Raw genomic sequence first — 20,915 nt, 5'->3', positions numbered from 1 at the left:
TTAACATCTATCATAGGGAAAATGCTGGAATCTATTATTAAGGAGCTTAGAGTGGGGCACTTAGAAAATCTTAATGCAATCAGATAGAGTCAACATGGATTTATGAAAGTGAAATCATGTTTGACTAATTTACTGGAGTTATTTGAGGAAGTAACAAGCAACATGGATAAAGGGAACCCTGTGGATGTGCTGTATTTGGATTTCCAGAAGGCATTAGACAAAGTGCCATATCAAAGGTTACTACGCAAAATAAGATTTCATGGTGTGGGGGGGTTCATATTAGCATAGATAGAGGATAGGTTAGCTAACAGAAAACAGAAAGTAGGCATAAATGTGACATTTTCGGGTTGGCCAGGTGTGACAAGTGGAGTGCCACAGGGATCAGTACTGGGCCCCCAACTTTTTACAATTTATGTCAGTGACTTGGATGAAGGGACCAAATTTATGCTTGCTAAATTTGCTGATTACACAAAGATACGTAGGATAGTAAGTGGTGAAGAGGAGATAAGGAGCCTGCAAAGGGATATAGATAGGTTAAGCAAGTGGGAAAAAAATTTGGCAGATGTAGTATAATGTGGGAAAATGTGAACGTGCCCACTTTGGGAGGAAAAATAGAAAAGCAACTTATTAGAATTGAAAGAGATTGCAGAACTCTGAGGTACAGAGGTATCTGAGTGTCCAGGTACATGAATCAGGAAAAGTTAGTATGCATGTACAGCAAGTGATTAGGAAGGCAAATGGAACATTGTCGTTTACTGCAAGGGGAATGGAATATAAAAGTAGTGATGTTTTGTTACAGTTGTACAGGGCATTGGTGAGACTGAACCTGGAGTACTGTCTACAGTTTTGGTCTCCTTATTTAAGAAAGGGTATAAATGTGTTACAGGCAGTTCAGAAAAGGTTCACTTGACTGATTCCTGGAATGGGGGGCATTTTCTTATTAAGAAAGGTTGGAATAGGTTGGGCCTGTATCCATTGGCATTGGAAGAATGAGAGGCGATCTTATTGAAATACATAAGATCTTGAGAGGATTTGGCAGGGTGAATGCTGAAAGAATGGTTCCCCTAGTGGGAGAGACTAGAACTAGGGAACGCTGTTCAAAAATAAGGGGTGTCCAATTTAATACAGAGATGAAGAGAAATTCTTCCTCTCAAAGGGTTGTGAATCTTTGTGAGAGCGGTGGAGACAAGGCTATTGAATATTTTTAAGGCGGAGGTAGATAGATTCTTGACTAACAAGGGAATCAAAGGTTATTGGGGCTAGATGGGAATGTGAAGTTGAGGTTACAATCAGATCAGGCACGATCTTATTGATTTGCCGAGCATGCTCAAGGGCCGAATGGCCTACTCCTGTTCCTAATTCGTATGTTCATAGGTTCATCACAGATAGAATACAGGCCAGACCTGTGGGGCTAGGATTGGTAAACACTTAACATTATAATTAAGGTGCGTTGTTGGAAACGGATCTTGTTACGTGTTTTCCCATGGAGGGAGGAGTGGAAGTGGGATGGCAGAAAATAATGGGCAGCTGCAGGATTTAAAGATCTGCAGCAGCTCAAAGGACCAGGATTTGTGTATTGATTTGGTTGGAAGAAACCCATTTATTATCATCCAGATATTGAAAAGATCTGCTGTAGAGTACAGAAGCCTTTACGGAGTTGGGATGTTAACTTGCTCCCGCAGGAGATTTAGATTTAGGTCAAAGAACAGCCTGACATTCTGTTACTCCTTTGCTTTTTCCAAAAATAAGCAGAGGTTTCCCCTTCCCCATCCACCTGAACAGCAATGATGTCAGAACACAGAGGGGCTAAAGTGGGCAAAGATCCAGCAGAATGGAAGTTCTACCTCTCTATCACCAGTGACTTTCTGTGGCTGCAATTGACACCAAGGTGTGGAAAAACCAGGCTACAGCTTGTGTTCTTGCAAAAGAAAAGATTGTTACATGGTTTTGTTTAACAATATAGAATGCATTGATTACATCTGATCAATAATCAGGTTGGTGTGGTAACATAACGGCTGTTTTTACTTAAGATTCTCTGGAACACTGTAGATATAAAATTCATTATCAGAGAACCTCATATGTCATTCATTGCCTCAATGTGATCCCTCCCATCAGGCGGGACCCCTCTAGTGTTCAATGAACAAATCGCAGGACGATATCACTGCAGCATGACATGCAACTTACTTTTCTTTTCTGTTCTGCTTCAAGAAGTTGCTACGCTGTGCAATACAACTGTACCCAACACTTGGTTACAAAATAGTAATAAAGGAAGAAATGAATGGTTTTTGTGCCACTATAGCGGGCCTTACAGGAAATTGCAAACACTTAACGGCAGAGATATTAATGGTAACAATGCGTGAGCTAATCATTGGCTTCAAAGGTATGAAAGACGGCATTATAGGTTTCCTTTAGTCCACTTCCAGTGCTGCGCTTAAAATAAAACCTAAGCAACTCAGTTTTGTTACATCAATATTTTTCTGATGAATGTGTTTGGTAAGTTCATGGGTAACTGTTTGGTTGGACAACATTAGTACCGTTTATATAAAGAAAAGGCTGTCACAACGGGGTCAGAGGCCAAGTCTGATGTAACTCTGCACATGAGGAAGAGAACTCTGTAATCTGAAAATGACTCTTAGCATAATTATGCGAAACGAAGAAACACAATTAATGGATGTTACAACTTTTGCAATATTCATGTATTTTGAAGCTTTCAAATAACATGCAATACTCGAAGGGTTTTAAAATGTCTTGTGTCACCAAGACTTGTACATATTTTATAATAGTTTGGAACTGTTTTAGAAGTGTAATCTTCAAATACGAAATAATTTTTTTATGAAATACGCACTCATGAGATTATCCAAAAATTTGTAGAAACTTTCCCTGGCTTTGGACACCTGATCCTGAAAAACAGTCTCAATTAAAAGATCACGAAATTGAAAAATGTTGCAATTTAAACTAACCCATGAAAAAAAAACGCATCCAGTTCAAAGCTCTATAATTTCCGTTGTATGAACCTCAGTAACACGAAGGTGTAATTTTTGATTGAATTCTAATATTCACTGAAAGGACTGTTTCAAATAAAGCAATGAATTGTACAGGATTTCTCGGTTTATTAATAAGCGAAGTTTTGGGGGCGGAAATGCAGGCTCGCTTCGTGGGGAATGAGCATCATCTTCCGTTCTGACTGAAACTTTTAAAATGCACATCAGTCTGTCAAACCATGTCCTAAAAGCACTGAAAGTTAGACATGTAGAAACGCAAAAGTGCATTTTCTTAATAATAATAATTTGGGAGCTATTTTTTTAAAGAGGAATCGAATGATAGAATGTTCTCAGTAAAAGAGGATCACATCAGCATGAAACTCGATGCAGGAGCTGGTTTTAATTTCTTGACCCCTCTGCCCATGAACCACCTCTACTGATAGCCAGACTTAGGGGACAATTGTTCAGGTCGTACCCCAGCATTAAAAGTTTAAATAAGAGATTAATTTTAAAAATATATGTTTTTTCAAATGTTACTTTCTTTCCAAAACTATTTTGTTTTCATAAACCTACATTTTTTAGTTTTTAAAACGTTCTGTCGTGGTAGAGAGGATATTTGGCTGCAATCTTACTAGGAGTTCACCATTACAGGGGCTGGATTTTGTTAAATACTTTGGAAATAACATCCTTTTCTAGGGAGTCAGGTCGATGGAGAGACCGATTCTTGGGTGAGATGCAGTATTCTCACAATGATGGACAGGGAGACAGCAGGAGAGATCGCAGTCAGGGAAGAGGCTCAAGATTCTCACAGCATAGAAGTCTTGTCCTAAAATGCACAGACCTGCAGATCAAACAGGACTTACACTGCTATTGCCCAACCATGATTGAAGAAAGAAGTATTTGTACAGTACCTCACATATCCCCAGGATGCTCCAGTGCACTTTACTGCCAATTAAACACTTTTAGTGTTGTCACTGTTGTGGCAGCTAATCGGCAAGTTCCTACAAACAGATTATCAAGTGAATACTTCAGTGTTAAGTGAATCTGGTTGAGGGATAAACCATGGCCTGGACATCAGGGAGAAATCCCTGCTGGACTTCAAATAGAGTCAAGATACCTTACACCAGAAGCAGCAGATGTGGCCGTGGTATGCAAAAGATGGCAAATCCCAACTGTGAAGCAGTCAGTGTTTTTGCTTTACTACTTGTCTGCCTTTCAGGACATGATTTGACAGAGTGGTGTGCATGTCAAAGTTTCAGTGACAATAGAAGATGATATTCCTTCCCCACAAAGTGAGCCAGCATTTCCGCCACAAAATCTTTACTTATTAATAAACCAACAGATTGTTTTTTTATGCTGAAGTCTCTGGGGCAAGATTTTAACGTACAGCCTCCTGACTCAGAACCAAGAATGCTACCACTGAGCTAAACCTGATGCTCACATGGTATGCTTGTCCTAGCATTGCAGGAACTATTCTGTTCCATCCAGCGGGATCACCTTGGTTTATATCCATTACAGTTAACTTACCTCCCATTACCAAAAAGATATTCTACCCACCCAGAGAGAACTCATGTCTGTAGGCAAAGGACTAATTGCTCCTACTGAGAGCCTGCCTCACACGTCCACTGTGAGGCGAAATTGGTTCAAGATTACCATTCATGTGAGTATAATGATGCTAAACTTGGCTCTTGACTCATCCAATTTAAATTGGCTCAACTAAAAGAGTCCAGTCATACCTCGGTAATTAGCATGAACACAGTACAACACTAAACAAAAACAGAATTACCTGGAAAAACTCAGCAGGTCTGGCAGCATCGGCGGAGAAGGAAAGAGTTGACGTTTTGAGTCCTCATGACCTTTCTTTCAACAGAACTGAGTCCAGTACAACACTAGTGGATTATCATTAACTCAACTCATCTCCGAGATTGGACAAGGCACAATTCAGTGTTTGAAAAGCAATGACTTTTTGTAAATACGCCTATAGCACTACAGTTAATATGGTCTGCTAATCAGTGGTTGCAGTAATCTAGTGACTAATAATGAGCTTAGGTCATAAACACAGTAATCTTGTTTTAATATTACAGAAGCACATTGCCTCATCCAAATTAACGTAGTATCACTTACAAAATTACAGTATTCACTGGATACAACTCAATGACAGTATTTCAATCATATCTGCTCTTTTAGCAAGTGGTCCATTGACTCCTCTATCTTTTAGATGAAATGTTGCCATGTACTTTTTGGGTAATTTATACTATGGTTTCTTTTCCCTTTCTAATGCTTTTGTCACCTGAATTAGGTGAGGTGCAGTGTAACTCTCAATCTGCCTTGACAGGTTAAGTGGGATAGCAATCACATAACCTTAGCCAGTTGTAAAGGAAGGTGTTCCATGAAGGTGAAAGTGAAAGACTGCAGATGCTGGAAATCTGAAATAAAAACAGAAGACACTGGTCTGGCAGCATCTGTGGAGAGAGAAACAGAGTAAATATTTCAAGTGCGTATGACTCTTCTTCAGAGCTTCAGAGTTTTTCCAGCATTTTCAGTTTTTATTATCCTTTTCGATACTGTGCACTTCATCGTAATCAGCAGCACTGGCATTACTAGTTCTATTCTCGGGATATATGTTACACTCCACTTTGTGCCACTTTTGGGAGTTCCTCTATGTTCTCTGTGGTCTCTCCTGTTTGTTTGAATGTATTCTACAACAGGGTTACTTTGCTCCTAGTTTAATTGGTAAGAGCTAGTTTTCCATTTGATCAATATCCCTGACAACACTGAGGTTCTCAAGAGTCTGTTGCGGTTCAACTTCTGCATGATGAGTTCTTTCTTCCAACATTGCATGTCACAGTCCACCACTCTAACATCACCTGCCTCCAACTCTACCACTCAAATCCTCAACCATGCCATTGTTCACTCTCCAAGCCAGCCTTATATCCTCTACCTCCATAAGCTTCTGCTCAGTCAGAAACTCTGCTGCCTGCTTCCCATGCTGTACCAAATCCCATTTATCTAATATTCCTTATGTCTCAAAATTAAAATTATCACCTTCCTGTTTAAATGTCTCTATTGCCTCACCCTTGACTTTCTCTGTAACTTATTGTGATGTGTCTTTAATTTCTTGGTGCTGGGGTGTGATGTGTCTCTGATTACTGGGTGCTGGGCTGTGATGTTTCTTTAATTCCTGGGCACTGGGTTGTGACGTGTCTCTGATTAATGGCTCCTGAGATGTGATGTGTCTTTAATTCCTGGGTGCTGGGATGTGATGTGTCTCTGATTCCTGGGTGCTGGGGTGTAATGTGTCTTTAATTCCTGGGTGCTGGGGTGTGACGTGTCTTTAATTCCTGGGTGCTGGGGTGTGACGTGTCTTTAATTCCTGGGTGCTGGGGTGTGATGTGGCTTTAATTCCTGGGTGCTGGGGTGTGATGTGTATTTAATTTCTTGGTGCTGGGGTGTGATGTGTCTCTGATTCCTGGGTGCTGGGGTGTGATGTGTCTTTAATTCCTAGGAGCTGGGGTGTGATGTGTCTTTAATTCCTGGGAGCTGGGGTGTGATGTGCTTAATTTCTGGGTACTGGGGTGTGATGTGTCGCTGATTCCTGGGTGCTGGGGTGTGATGTGTCTTTAATTCCTGGGAGCTGGGGTGTGATGTGTCTTTAATTCCTGGGAGCTGGGGTGTGATGTGTCTTTAATTCCTGGGAGCTGGGGTGTGATGTGTCTTTAATTGCTGGGGGCTGGGGTGTGATGTGTCTTTAATTCCTGGGAGCTGGGGCGTGATGTGTCTTTAATTCCTGGGAGCTGGGGTGTGATGTGTCTTTAATTTCTTGGTGCTGGGATGTGATGTGTGTCTGATTCCTGGTTGCTGGGGTGTGATGTGTCTTTAATTCTTGGGTGCTGGGGTGTGATGTGTCTTTAATTCCTGGGTGCTGGGGTGTGAAGTGTCTTTAATTCCTGGGTGCTGGGGTGTGATGTGTCTTTAATACCTGGGTGCTGGGGTGTGATGTATCTTTAATTTCTGGGTGCTGGGGTGTGACGTGTCTCTGATTCCTGGGTGCAGTGGTGTGATGTGTCTTTAATACCTGGGTGCTGGGGTGTGATGTGTCTTTAATTCCTGGGTGCTGGGATGTGATGTGTCTTTAATTCCTGGGTGCTGGGCTGTGATGTGTCTTTAATTCCTGGGTGCTGGGGTGTGATGTGTCTTTAATACCTGGGTGCTGGGGTGTGATGTATCTTTAATTCCTGGGTGCTGGGATGTGATGTGTCTTTAATTCCTGGGTGCTGGGCTGTGATGTGTCTTTAATTCCTGGGTGCTGGGGTGTGATGTGTCTTTAATTCCTGGGTGCTGGGGTGTGACATGTCCTTAATTTCTGGGTGCTGGGGTGTGACGTGTCTTTAATTCCTGGGTGCTGGGGTGTGATGTGTCTTTAATTCCTGGCTGCAGGGGTGTGATATGTCTTAAATGCATGGGTGCTGGGGTGTGATATGCCTTTAATTCCTCTGTGCTGTGGTGCGTCTTTAATTCCTGGGTGCAGGGGTGTGATGTGCCTTTAATTCCTCTGTGCTGGGGTGTGATGCGCCTTTAATTCTTGGGTGCAGGGGTGTGATGTGCCTTTAATTCCTCTGTGCTGGGATGTGATGTGTCTTTAATTCCTGGGTGCTGGGCTGTGAAGAGTCTTCAATGCTAAGGTGCTGGGCTGTGGTGTGCCTTTAATTGCAGGGTGCTGGGTTTTAACTATCAGTAATCCCGGGTAAAGATTTGCTTGGACAGTGCGAGCAGTAACTCCGAGCAGTGGGACGGCGAAGAATCTGAGAGACCGGTTGTGACTCGCGGTGAAAAGTTATGGCTCGGGTGCTAATCGTGGGTGCGGGTCTCACTGGCAGCCTGTCCGCTTCCCTCTTACGCAGGGAGCTGTCGAACAAGCTGCAAATCGTCGTCTGGGACAAGGCGAGAGGCGCAGGTCAGTGCGGAAACGAGTCCCAGAACACGTGACCCCACCAGCTCTTGATACACTTCTGGGGGCGGGGCTTATTTTCGATCGTTTCAATGGGGGGACTTCCTGGCTGCAGCTGCTCTACCTGGGCGCCAGGTGGCAGCTGCTCATCGTTTGAACAAGACACAAGGGAGGGAGAGTGCAAATTCTAATCTTATAAATTCTTCAAATAAGCAGATCAGATTCAGCTTGTCTTTACTGCTCTCCTGGTTCATGCCCTGCGTATCACTCAGGTGGTGTATTCACAAGTTTTCATATTGTGATCAATAAGAAACAAAATTGGCATGATTAAAGAGTTTGCACAGGTATGCTGGGCCGAATGGCCTTTCTGTTTGACTTCACTATGACACATGTTAGAACAGAAAGGACTTGCATTGGCTCTGCAACTCAGAGCATTTCACAGCCAGTGAATCCCATCTGCAACACAGTTACTGTAGTTGAATGGGCAAACACAGCAGCCAAGTTATGCACAGTAATCAGATAAGGGAGGAGGCCCATTTGGAGCCAAAACATCGACATGGACCAGTTGGGCTAAATGGCCTGTTTCTGTGCTGTATTTCCTATGTAATAACCTGGTTTCATGGTGTTGGTTGTGGGATAAAGTACTGGCCAGGGCATTGGGAGAACTCCTCTGCCGCTGTCCTAATAGATGGGGCCTGGGTTTAACATGTTACCTAAAAGAGGGCATCTCCAAAAGTGCAGCAGTGCCTCAGGAGCCCTGATTCTAATCTAACCCATTGACTGGAAACAGGATGGGTTCTGGTCAAATGCCTGTTTTAGATTCAAGCTGATTTTGTGTCCCATTGACTTCCTACTGGGTGGGTGAGGTTAAAATCTGAGCTTGTGTATCAGGCAAGTTAATTGGTAGCTTCAAATTTAATTTTCCCACTTCACCATGTTGCCTGCCTTTTTCCCGCAATAATTTGCGATGCCGATTGTCTGTTCATGCTGGTTATTATTGCCCTGTACTTTCTCACAGTTTTGTAGGGCCGGATTTTTGCTACCAAGGCAGCAAGCTCAAGTCAGGAAATCTCTAACTCGGCAGAGCCACTCACCTTATTTTCATTCCAGGGAGCAGGATGGAGGCAGGCCTGCCACATCTCCAAGCAGTTTGAATTCGGCCGTGGGGTTGGGGGAGTATTGGTGAGGGTGAGGGTGAGGGTGGGTGGGGAGGGGGGAGGTGCTGGTTAGAAGGCCTGCCTCAGTTCTCTTGGAATTCATCCCAGTTGTTTCTAAGGCTGTTATGCCCTCTAGCCTTCGTCCTTCATCCCATGCCACCCACTCCCTATGCCACCCCATACCCCTTCCATGACCCCCTCTGCATCATCCATGCCCACTCACCCCAGTATGCATTACCAAACCAATGAGCCATATAATAACAATGAAAAGTTTTGAAAAAGCACGCATTCAAAAATCTCCTTTGAAAAACTGTTGCTCTTACAAACTTATAAAAGTGTCAATCAAACAGAGCAATTTTGTTTCAATAACCTCACTTCACACCTCTTAATCCTGTCCAAATAAATATACAGAGAAACATTGAAAGAAAGAATAACTTATTATAATCTCATAATCAATCAAAGCAAACACTCCACTCCTACCTGTGAAAATAGATCCTGCTGAGCTGAGTGCATTAGTGGGTCTTGGAGCTCAAGCATTCATAATGAGCCCATCTGTGAACCGTATCAACAGAAACAGTGAAGTGAACCGCATCTCAAGACTTGCCATTGTTATTATATGGTTTATTGGTTCTATAGCGCATACTGGGTAAGTGGGCATGGAGGATGCAGGGCATCCATGGAAAAAGCATGGGATGAAAAGTGGGGGGTGGGGATGGGGATGGTATGGGTAAGGCCTTTAGAGCATACCTTTCAAAAGATTCCCGAATACAGGCTATGGTTCATGACTCCTCCGAGGGCCCGTGAAACACATGTCCTCGAGAAGCTGCCCCAACTCCACCAAAATAGTGGGAGGGTGTATGGGATGCAGTGGAGCCAGCCAGGTCTGAAGTGCAGATTACCACCACCCACACCCTTATCCAGCGCCAATGAAAGTTGCCAGCACCAGGAAGGGGGGGGCAGGAAGCCGGGAATCAGGTCCCTCCCACCATTTTTAAATGTCTCCCAACTCCTTAAAAGTCTGGCCTGTAATGACAGACTTCCATTGAAGGAACCATTGTCATCTCCACTCTTACAGCAATTCAAAATGAACAGATTTCTAATAGAGTGCTATCTTATAGTTTATTTATGCAAATATTCAATACTGTTCTGCTTATTTTTCATTCACCTTTTCATTGGGAATTTGTTACAAATAAAATTTCTTACATTTCACAGGAAGACAGATATTGGCAGTTTGAAGAAATTAAATTACCTTGAGAGAGAGTATGGTGCAACATGTTATACCTAACTAGGCTGCACACCCATTGATTCCTGGCAGAGATTCAGTTTAAGGTTACACTGCACTGTCTATTATAAGAGCCTTTTTTTGCAATCTTTGCAATTCTATGTCTTCCAAAAGATTCAGCTCTCGTTCCCACAGATCCCTATTAATTGTGGATTATTTCACACCCACTCAAGTGTAACTCAGGCCTCCTTTACTGCTCCCACCAACAGCCAAAGAAATTCCTTTGCTTTGGAAGACAGTGGAAAAGTAATTTTTAATTGTTAAACATCAGGTAATATAATGATGAAACAATAACAGAAAATGGTGGAAATGCAGAATAGTTGAGTCAACATCTGAAGGTGAAAAGCAAAGTTAACCTTCAGGTGTGAACCTTCAAACATATGGATTAATGGAGCCTAGTATTTGAACATAAAAAGAAAGTCAGAACTTGCATTTATATACTTTTTAATTCCTTCATGGGATGTGAGCGTCACTGGCTAGGCCAGCATTTATTGCCCATCCCTAATTGCCCTTGAGAAGGTGGTGGTGAGCTGCATAGTGCCTATATCTATATAGCTCCTTTCACAACCACTTTGCAGCCAGTGGAGTGGTATTGCATTGTATTCATTGTAGTAATGTAGGACATGCAGCAGCCAATTTGCACACAGTAAGTTCCCACATACAGCAATGAGGAAATGATGATAATCTGTTTTCGTGTTGTTGGCTGAGAGATAAACATTGGCCATCCCACCAGGGGGATTATTCCTTTGCTTTTTGAAACAGTGGCATGGGATCTTCTACATCCATTTGCAAGGGCAGACAATTGTCTGAATGTATAGATGCGGTGTCATTGTCAATGATATGCTGTGTTAGTGACACTGTGGAACTTTTGGAAGTGATTTTATTTTGTTTTCCAAATATGTTTTACATATTTCTGTCAAAATGATTAAAGTGCTAATTGACATTTGGTGAAAAACCCATTTGTTCAGCTGTCGTCTCCACATTCACGTCAGAGATCCTTCTGCATGTTCCCCGGTCACCTTTGGCTAACTCCCAGATCCTTACTATTTCCCACTATTGTCACATTTGCTCTTTGTTTCCCAGCCTCAGTCATGAACTGAGTAAGAGACTTATAGGGATAGGCTGCCCCAACAGCCAACCTAGACTGATTCCATTGATATTGAGGATTCCAGGATATTCCTACTCTCATAGTGTTCTCTCCTGTGGTAAACCCGAAAGACAGTGGTAACTGAAGGAATAGTGGGCAGGATGTTGGATCATAGATGCGAAAACAAGACTGCCTTGAGCAAATAAAGACACTAGCCCTGTGTTCCTATCTCCGTGTGGTGCACAGTCTACCTAAAGAATGTGTGACTTCAATCCCTCCCTATTAGAAGGCACATAGGGCAGAATTTTATGGCCCGGTTTCGGCGGGGATGGGGCTGTAAAATGCAGCGAGACATTCTAAACTTCATTGGCTTCGGTGGGAACGTAAAATCCCGCTGCCGTAAAATTTCGCCCATAATATTGGATCTAGAGTCACTTAAAGTTTGTATAACATCATTTCTGGCCATGTCAGCAAAATGTAGCCTCATTCATTGCTGCCTGAGTCAAAGTGGTCGATAGGATATTTCCCTCTTTGCGGCAACTGTGTATTGTATTACAAACTCCATCATTCTAATAAGTTAAGACTGCAGATCTGATTAGTATTATCAATGTTACCATGAAAGAAATACTCTCCAAATTGTGTGTTGATAGTACCAGAACCCGATGATCTCTTGAGTGCCTGAATTTGTATTTTCTAAAGCTCAGGATGTGACTGTTATAAGAATATAGAATTCTGTAAAATCAGAGGGAATAAGGGTGCTAAACACCAAATGTTTTGCTTTAAGGAGGAAGAATGAGCACCAGCAGAAGTCCCCATGACTCAAACTGCATGGCTGACCTGGGAGCACAGTACATTACTGTAACTCCATATTACGCAGAAAAGCATCAGAGGTATTTGAAAAAGGTCCTTATTGTGGGTGATTCAGTATCACAGGAGATAAATAAGTTACAATTTCAATCTATAACTATTGCATTTCACTATTCAGAATGTTACTTATTATTCATTGCTAAATTTAAGCAGCTGCCTTTATTGAATTGGACTGATTTTTCTCCAGGGTAATGTCTAAAAGCACCCACAATCTGACAAATTACAGCAGTCTTTTATGGTTTAGTACACTTTTTAAAATTTGCACAGTTTGCATAAACAAAAGGCAAATTTTTTTCAGAGAGAGAAGAGGAGTGAGTCATTCTCATTGCAGTACTTACACACACAAGTGTACTCCCTCATGATTCCTATCACATATTTACCAATCATTTTTAAAATTAGTTTGTAAGCATTTTCTCATGTAAAGGACTCCACCCTTTGGAAAGCACAAATGTACTGTGAGTTGAAAAAAGGAGCAGAATCAATGTAAAACTGTCACATCATCATAATCTTAAAATTAGAGCTTGGTCATTTGGGAGTGACATCAGGAAGCACTTTTTCACACATAAAGTAGAGGAGATTCTCTCCTCCAGAAGGTTGTAGGTGCTCTGGATCAACTGGAATTTTTAAGACTGAGACTGATATATATATATATATATATATATTTGTTAGGTAAGGGATCAATGGATAATGAGCAAAAGCGTGCGAATGGAATTGAGGTACAGCCATGATCAAATTGAATGACAGAACAGGCTGTTCCCATGTTCCTAGAATGACTTATTGGTAGTAGGGAGGAATGTGACATTTATTGCCCTGGTACAGTGGAGAAGTGTATTGTAGCCCCAAGAGGAATGGTGGATACAGTTCTGTCCTTCAGTATTCCCCACCTCTGTGTGCACCACTGTGCGGAGCTCTGGATCAGGGACCTGAAAACAAGTTATCTGCTGCCATATTGGCCTGGGTAGACCAGGGACAGACATGGGAACGAATAAAATAGAGGGAGGTTGTCTTTCTTAGCTAATATCACCACCATCAACACCCCTTTGTCCTTTTGTCTATGACATCTTTGGCAATCTCTTCTTTGCCTCCACCTATCACTGGCCCTCTGTCCAGCTCTATCTGTCCCACCCCCCTCAACCAGCTTATATTTCACCACATTTCTATATTTCCTCAGTTCTGATGAAGAATCATACGGACTCGAAACGTTAACTGTATTCCTCTCTGCAGATGCTGTCAGACCTGCTGAGTTTTTCCAGCTATTTTTATTTTTGTTTCAGATTTCCAGCATCCGCAGTATTTTGCTTTTATATTAAAAAAATAGTTGTTGGCTTATGCCACATAATTTTTCAATCTAATCAAGCCTCCAAGTGGGTTGCTTTTAGATGAGTGGTTCAGGAAAGCAAAAAAAGAACCTTTTCCTTCCCTCTCACTCTTTTTTACATGGCCTTCATTAGATATTTAAACTCCCAGTATTACCACTAAGCTAAGAGTTAACTGAGCAGTACTGAGAGTTTGCTTGACAAGGTTTTAATATGAGCCTTTGAATTTTTTATGTTAGTCATTAGAGGTTGACTTGAAGTTTCATTCAAAGGTAAATTATGCATTTGAACAGGTTTCTTCCTCTTACAGTTTTGTATACATTGTAGTGCAGCATCAGAGAATAATGTTTAACATAAAGTCTCTTTCAATCTACCATTTTTGCATTTTTATCTCTGTTTGTTAATTCTTGACTTTTAGGTTGCAAGGTTATGTTTGACATTGGATGGTATTCACAATACTGTGTCACCCAAGATAAGTTTAGGTGAAAAAGACCATTCAGCCCATCTGATCTTCCAGAATTTCAACCTTACTCTTCCCATTGTAGTATCCAGCTGTTTCTTGAATGGACCCTGTGTCCAAGTTGCAACCTATGGCAGCTGCTGCACGTCTATATGCTGTCAGCTGTTCAAAATTTGCCCTCTGACCTTCGCGAGCCTTGAACCCCCACTGTGTTGGGCTGCTGCCTGACGTATCTGAAAACACTGTTCCAGGTTTACTCTCTCTATCCCAATTAGTATTTTACAGACCTCTATAACATGCCCCCTAAGATGAATGTTTATGGGCCTGCAAACTCTAGCCCATCAGGTCATTCCTTACACCAGTTCCCTCATATTGGAAATCAACATCATTGCCATTTGCTTTATTTGTAGGACTGATTAGATTCAGTTATGTCACAGCACCTGGAAGTATATTAAGATAAGCCATGTTTCAAGAAGCTGCAGTTCCAAGCATGGCTGACAAACTGAATAAAATTCCTAGTTTGGTTTTGTCTTGCGATCAGCATACATGTTCTGCTACTGTTAAATTAAGAACAAAAGTCTATAAAAAGAGTTCATGGTAATAAAAGCGTTTCATCTGAAGGATTCTTTCAAGGAGATACTGAAAGCAGAGAAAAGTTTTATAATTTCAAAATGTCCTCCTTTCTATTCCACATGCACGTCAGCAGGTGATTTGTGAACAGCTGGCATTCTTGTTAGAGTAGCAACCTGCATTTATATAGCACCTTTATGGCTAATTACTTACTTAACAAAATCTATCACCCAGAGAGAAATTAACAAAAGGAACACATACTGAGCCATTGTTTAAGAGTTAGGAGCAGGGACCAAAAGTTTGGTCAGAAACCTAGACACTAGAGTTTAGCCTAGAAGTTTGCACTTCTGAGTTGTAAGAAGGTTTTGAAAGGTAGAGGGATCTTTGTGAGCGTGGGCTGAGGCTGATCCAACAGAGGAAGGGGAAATGCAAAGAAGGTTAGAATTGGGGAATTAAAAAGGTGGGAAGAGAGTGGAGATATAAAGTGGAATGAGACTACAGGAGGGTTTGAAAATGAGGGCGAAGGTTTTAAATTTAGTGAGTTGGGGCACAGAGAACCAATGATCAGCAAGAATGATTAAGGGTGGGGGAGAAGGAAAAGGGTAATTGGATGAAGATATGGAAAGAAGAGTTGGAGTTTATGGAGAACAAAGGCCAGCAAGAAGAATATGGGAGACATGAGGAGTAGAGGTGACAGAAACAAGGATAAGGGTTCCAGAAGTGCTGGGGGTGAGTTAGGGGTAGAAGCGAGTTATACTGCACTGATGGAATAAGCATATTGGCAATGGGTGCGATATGAAGTTTATAGGTTAGCTCAGGGTGATCTCTGGTTGCACTTCAGTATTCATGCAAGCCAAATAAATCAATTTGCTAAAATGGAAACTGTACAAATATGCATGTCCGGTATTTAACTAGTTGACACTGTGCTTCTTTGTAGCTTCTATGAAGAACTGCTATCACATGGCATTTTAAAACCATTGCTTAGTCCTGTGGAGGGGATGGTACAAAAAGAAAAAGGAATCTGTAACTATGTAGCACCACAAGGGACTTCTTCCATTGTCAAACATTATCTCGCAGACTCAGGTACTGGATTGTGAAATCAGTTTTCATATCCATTTTGTTAATTCATTTCTTTCTTAATTTGCTAAGATCACTGGGTGGCTAGGCGTCAACTTATCTGATTTTGGATGCCTTCCAATAGATCAGGACAATCTTTTGCTTTTGGTTACCAATGCCCATCTGGATCATTAATATCCTTTAAGGCAGGAAATCTGCCATCCTTACCAGGTCTGGCCTACATGTGACTCCAGACCCACAGCAATGTGGTTGACTCTTAACTGCCCTCTGAAATGGCCTAGCAAGCCACTCAGTTCAAAGGCAATTAGCGATGGGCAACAAATGCTGGCCTTGCCAGTGACGCCCACATCCCATGAAAAAATAAAGAAAAAAGGTACAATTTCTGTCCTTATTGCATCCAAGAGGATTTCAGATGACCCTGTTCTTTCAATATCGCACAACGATTAGTGAATGGGGTTGGAATACTTTTCAGATAGTAACAGAATATTTGCTAAATTAAGAAGTCAGCTATTAATGCATTAAATGGTGATATTGTCCCACCCAAACTGAGCACACTTCATTACTAGTTTAAAAGCAAAATATGTGCCTGTATGAAGAGCATTTTTTAATTTTTAAAGTGTCTTTATTTTACTTTTGAATTTGCCGTGAAGACAGAGCAGTGAGGTAGTGGAAAATCTGTTGCGCTGGAAAGAGAAATTTGAAAATAGTTGGTTGCTTTGTGTTGGTCCTGGATCATAGAGCAGTACAAATAGTGGAAGTCCCATGAAAAGAATATGGATTCAAGTATTGGCTCTAGGTTATAGTGCAAGCATAAGGGATGGGACAATGAGAAAGCAGGTCAAAGCTTACATAGTCAGGCAGCCAGTAACTATAAAAAGCCAGTGTATAGGGTCAACTGAATTTCATATGACAGATCATCTTGATGTTATGTTTTGAATGAAGAAGTGGGGAGGAAGCAAATTCTAACAAGAAAGTATTTGAGTAATTTAGCTCTGTAAACCTTGAATGTGTTGCCAAATTACAGGGCAGAAAAGTAACTTTAATGCAAATAAATGTAAAATATTGCAAGTAGAAAGGGAAAAAGGTGGTGCTGTCATAGCTACGGATGAAGTTGAAAGTGATATAGGAGTGTTTGTAGACTTTATGTTCAACATGCTCAATTATTATAGATAGCAGCTGACAAGCCAATGAATGCTGAACAATATAGTAAAATGAGTAGAGTACAGGTCAGAGAAACGTGAGCTTAAATTCTATAATACTCTGGTCAGACAAATACATGGATTACTGTTATAAAAAACAAAAAATGCAGGAAATACCCAGCAGCTCTGACAGCATCTGTGTCAAAAGGAACAGAGTTAACTTTCAGGTTTATAACCTTTAATCAGAACTGGAAAATGTTAAAGATGTAACGGGTTTTAAGCAAGTACAGATGCTGGGAAAGTGCACAAGGGAAGAACATAAGGGGAGGCCTGTGATAGGGTGCAAAGAAGGAGAGATAAAATGATGAAAAGAAAGATGGTGCAAGGCAAAAGAAGATGGTAATGGGATAAATAAAGTAACAAAAGATAGGTCTGGAGGAGGTGTAAATGGCAAGAGCAGAATCACCAACAACTGTCATCCAAAAAAAAAATGAAGGCAAAGATTATGATCTGAAATTGTTGACTTCAATGTTAAGTTCAGACAGCTGTAAAGTACTTAATTGAATGATGAGGTGAGGTTCCTGCACCTTAAGTTGTGCTTCATTGTAACAGTTTTAGGAAGCCAAGGACAAAGAGGTCAGAATGGGAGTGTGTTGGAGAATCAAAATGACAGACGACTGGAAGCTTGGGGTCTGTGGACTGAACAAAGATGTTTTACAAAAGTGGTCACCCAATTTGCGTTTGGTTTTCCCAGTGTAGAGAACCAAATTGTAGGACAAGTCATCTGTCATGCAAGTGACTTGATGGCAAATAATTGCAAGATGTATTGAAACGCACAGACCAGGAAGAATCAGGTCCAGTTAGGTTAGCTTGCTTCGGTATTGTGGTTAATACATTGGGCTCAGTAGTCATTTGGGGAAGAAAAGGAAGCTTCTCACTCCTGGAGTGGTATTTAATGGAGGCGACGGGGATCTTGCCACCAGCTGGGGAGCCCCATGTCTCCTCTTTTAGGGAAGGCCCGCCACATCAAATGCCACTCAGGCACATGTCAGGCCTTCCCCAGAACAAGGACCCCGGACGTGGAAGTCTCGCCCACCAAGAACTGTTGGCCAATCAGAGGCTGACAGCTCTATTGAACAGCAGTGCCACTGGGGAGGTGGAAGCTGCTGCCGGTAATGCACACACCCAAGTCTTAAGATTGTTGCTGGATCCCAGGCTACATGTATGTGATAGCGGGAGAGGATTCGCAAGGCCGGGTGGAAGGGGGTCCGCAGCAAGGGAAAGGGGTGGCTGTCAGCTTCACAACCGCAGCCCCCCCGCCCCACCCACCACAATGCCAGGTCCCTTGATCGGGCACAGAGTGCCTTTGAACGAGGAACAGCCCATGAAAGCCTGAAAGCAACCCCACACAAATTGACTTGTTGTGCTTCCCACATAGTGATCACATGCCAGCTTTGGGGTTAATACCAGTGGCGGTGGGATGAGGCTCTTAATTGGGCTATCCATGGGTCTTCCTGCTACAGATTTAATAGTGGTGGGGCAGGAAGGTGATGGGGTCTCCACCTGCCATATTCCCACCTGATTAAATGCCCCCCACCACCAAACTTTCCATGGGGAGTGCATTAAATATCATCCATGGTCATTATTGACCGCCCACTGCTAGTGCCCATGGGGGATATCAAATGCACATAGGACCTATTCATGAGTGAATAGCATTCTAACCTTAACATGCTGGATCATGAAGTATACCCAAATGGGAAAATATCAGAAGCCACCTGGCACTCATAGAACAATATCCAGTTTTGTAAATTGGATCATTACCTGAAATGGAAAAATGTGCAGGGCTACGGGGAGAAGGCGGGGGAGTGACATGAGGTGATTGCTCCTACAGAGGGTCAGCACACACATGATGGGCCAGATGGCTATAACCATCCCATGATTCTATGATTCTGTGTCACTACCTTCAGGAGAGAAACATAGGAGAAGGTCAGGGAGTGTGGAGGTGAGGTGGGCGTGTGGTGGAGAACCTCTGTTTTGCATTTAGTTTCAATCATTTTAGAAAAGTCTTATTTTCAAAAATTATCAATGTTTTTTGAAAGCATAAATGAAAAGTATGATGTGTAGTTTCATTTTGCTATGCTTTCTTATTTTTTCGACACCTCATCTTCCTTTCACTGTTTGTTTCTAATTACTTTCACAAACACATGAGAACAGACGTATTTTATAATCACCATGTTACCCACATCAACCTGAAAGAAGGAAAGTTGGAAGTCTGCAGCGTATCGACCCCTTCAGAAATGTTTGATGCAGTTGTTCTAACAATGCCTGTTCCACAAATTCTTCAGCTGCAAGGACACATTGAGACTTGTGAGTACCATTATCTTTTAAGCAAGTTTTTCTAGGGCTCTTCATCATCATCTCTATTTCTGTCGCCACCCTAGACTTGGATGTAATTATAGTCCTTGTGAAGTACATGAATACTTGATTTTCATCATTCTCACTGGTTCTCCCTTAATGCTCCATTAACTTTATCATTAAGGTAAAATGAAATTGCAAATGGCCTAAGTCAGCTAATGATATACCTGATTATAATGCACACTTCAAATAAATTGTTACAGATGCCAAAAGGACAGTGTATGTGTGTGAGAGAAAGATAGACAGAAATGAAAGAGAGATAGACGGAGACTGATAACAATAGACTCATTTAACTACACTGCCGAAACCAAACTTTTGGACAATTGAAAATCTGTTTCTAAGAATTCTGACATTTGCAAAATTCAAGATAAAACAAATATTTAATTGTAACATTTCCTAATGTAATTGCATTGTCAATTTTAATGACATATGTAAGTCTCTTACAATTGCCATTTGTTAGAAAGTTCTACGTAATGGTAACATCACTCAATAACTTAACCAAAGTTCATTATTGTTCTTGCTTCCTTCAAAGTTCATTAATTATTCTTCCTCTGACACGGGAATCTTAACTAGAGGAAGATAGAAATAATTAGAACCACCTGTCTGTAGAAATGGCACAAACGATTCAGCTTATTTTCCTCAAACTTAGCAAATGCTGTATTTTCCTCAGACACAAGTTTCACACTTTATCCCCAAACAGGACAAATAATTTCCTCTGAGTTCTCTTAAATAACAGACAGACAGGCTGGGATTCCTCAGTCTGTTGGACCGTATGCCTGTTAGCCCATCCAGCCTAATGTACCACTTCAACAAATTAAAAATGGCTAGGAACATTGACTCACCAGATGCATGGAACTGGGTTTGGTGTAACGCAGTCTTATTATTGGTGAAGAATTTTAGCAGGGAACCACTACGGAGAGAGCGGAAATAGAGAAATCTTCAATAAAATTGCAGAGACAGTTAGAATTTAATGCCACAAAATTTGGTTGCGCAACAGTTTTTTGATACGACAGGTGCTGTTCTTGTTCTGAAATGACGTCCGCACCTTGTATGCACACCACTGGTGCAGCCCACACTGGAGACCATCTTGAGTAGGGCATTAGCCAGGACGCAGGTATGCAGGGTAGGTGATTGACACCAGTGTTGCCATTTTGGAGCTCAATTCTCGAACTCTTTGTTAACGTCATACAGCTGAACATGTGCTCAGCAGCAGGAAGGATCCCACACCAGTGCTAATTATGGGGATCATGAACTACTTACCAGTTTAGTTTCTGATTGATTTCTGTTGACTGTGCTGAGTTTGTAGAAGTGTTTGGAGCTTTGTACTGTTATTTAAAGTTGTTGATGTCTACAGGGAGTAGACTTCCTGAAGGTGCTGAAGGTCTTGGTCCTGACTTCAAGGATTCTCGACAAAACACTAGCTCCCAGACATGAGTACAGTTGTTTCAATTTCTCTTGACATGTGACAGACAGAATGAACAGAAGTGACACAGGAGAAGGCAAAAGCAAAATACTGCAGATGCTGGAAATCTGAAATAAAAATAGAAAATGCTGGAAAAACTCAGCAGGTCTGGTAGCCTCTGTGGAGAGAGAGTTAATGTTTTGAGTCCATATGG

The 20,915-nt window shown here is 41.7% G+C and overlaps 1 protein-coding gene across 2 annotated transcripts in view; it reads left to right on the top strand.

Moving 5' to 3' along the window:
- Window positions 1-3,418: 3,418 nt before the first annotated feature.
- The window catches only part of rnls (renalase, FAD-dependent amine oxidase), a 139,395-nt gene continuing 121,898 nt past the window's right edge, over window positions 3,419-20,915 (top strand). Inside the window, exons 1-4 of one of the 2 annotated variants that reach the window (XM_078565956.1) lie at window positions 3,419-3,449; window positions 12,240-12,345; window positions 15,606-15,751; window positions 19,099-19,251. In XM_078565956.1, the coding sequence (XP_078422082.1) occupies window positions 12,248-12,345; window positions 15,606-15,751; window positions 19,099-19,251 (397 nt within the window). In that variant the 5' untranslated portion in view covers window positions 3,419-3,449; window positions 12,240-12,247. Of the gene's footprint in view, window positions 3,450-7,678; window positions 7,936-12,239; window positions 12,346-15,605; window positions 15,752-19,098; window positions 19,252-20,915 lie in introns of those variants that run through there. The other variant, XM_078565955.1, reaches the window with a different exon arrangement.

This window comes from Cetorhinus maximus, chromosome 20 (genome assembly GCF_964194155.1).
Source record: "Cetorhinus maximus chromosome 20, sCetMax3.hap1.1, whole genome shotgun sequence".
NCBI lineage: Eukaryota > Metazoa > Chordata > Chondrichthyes > Lamniformes > Cetorhinidae > Cetorhinus > Cetorhinus maximus.
The sequence above is the reverse complement of the archived record's forward strand: the minus strand, read 5'-3'. Positions and strand labels throughout refer to the sequence as shown.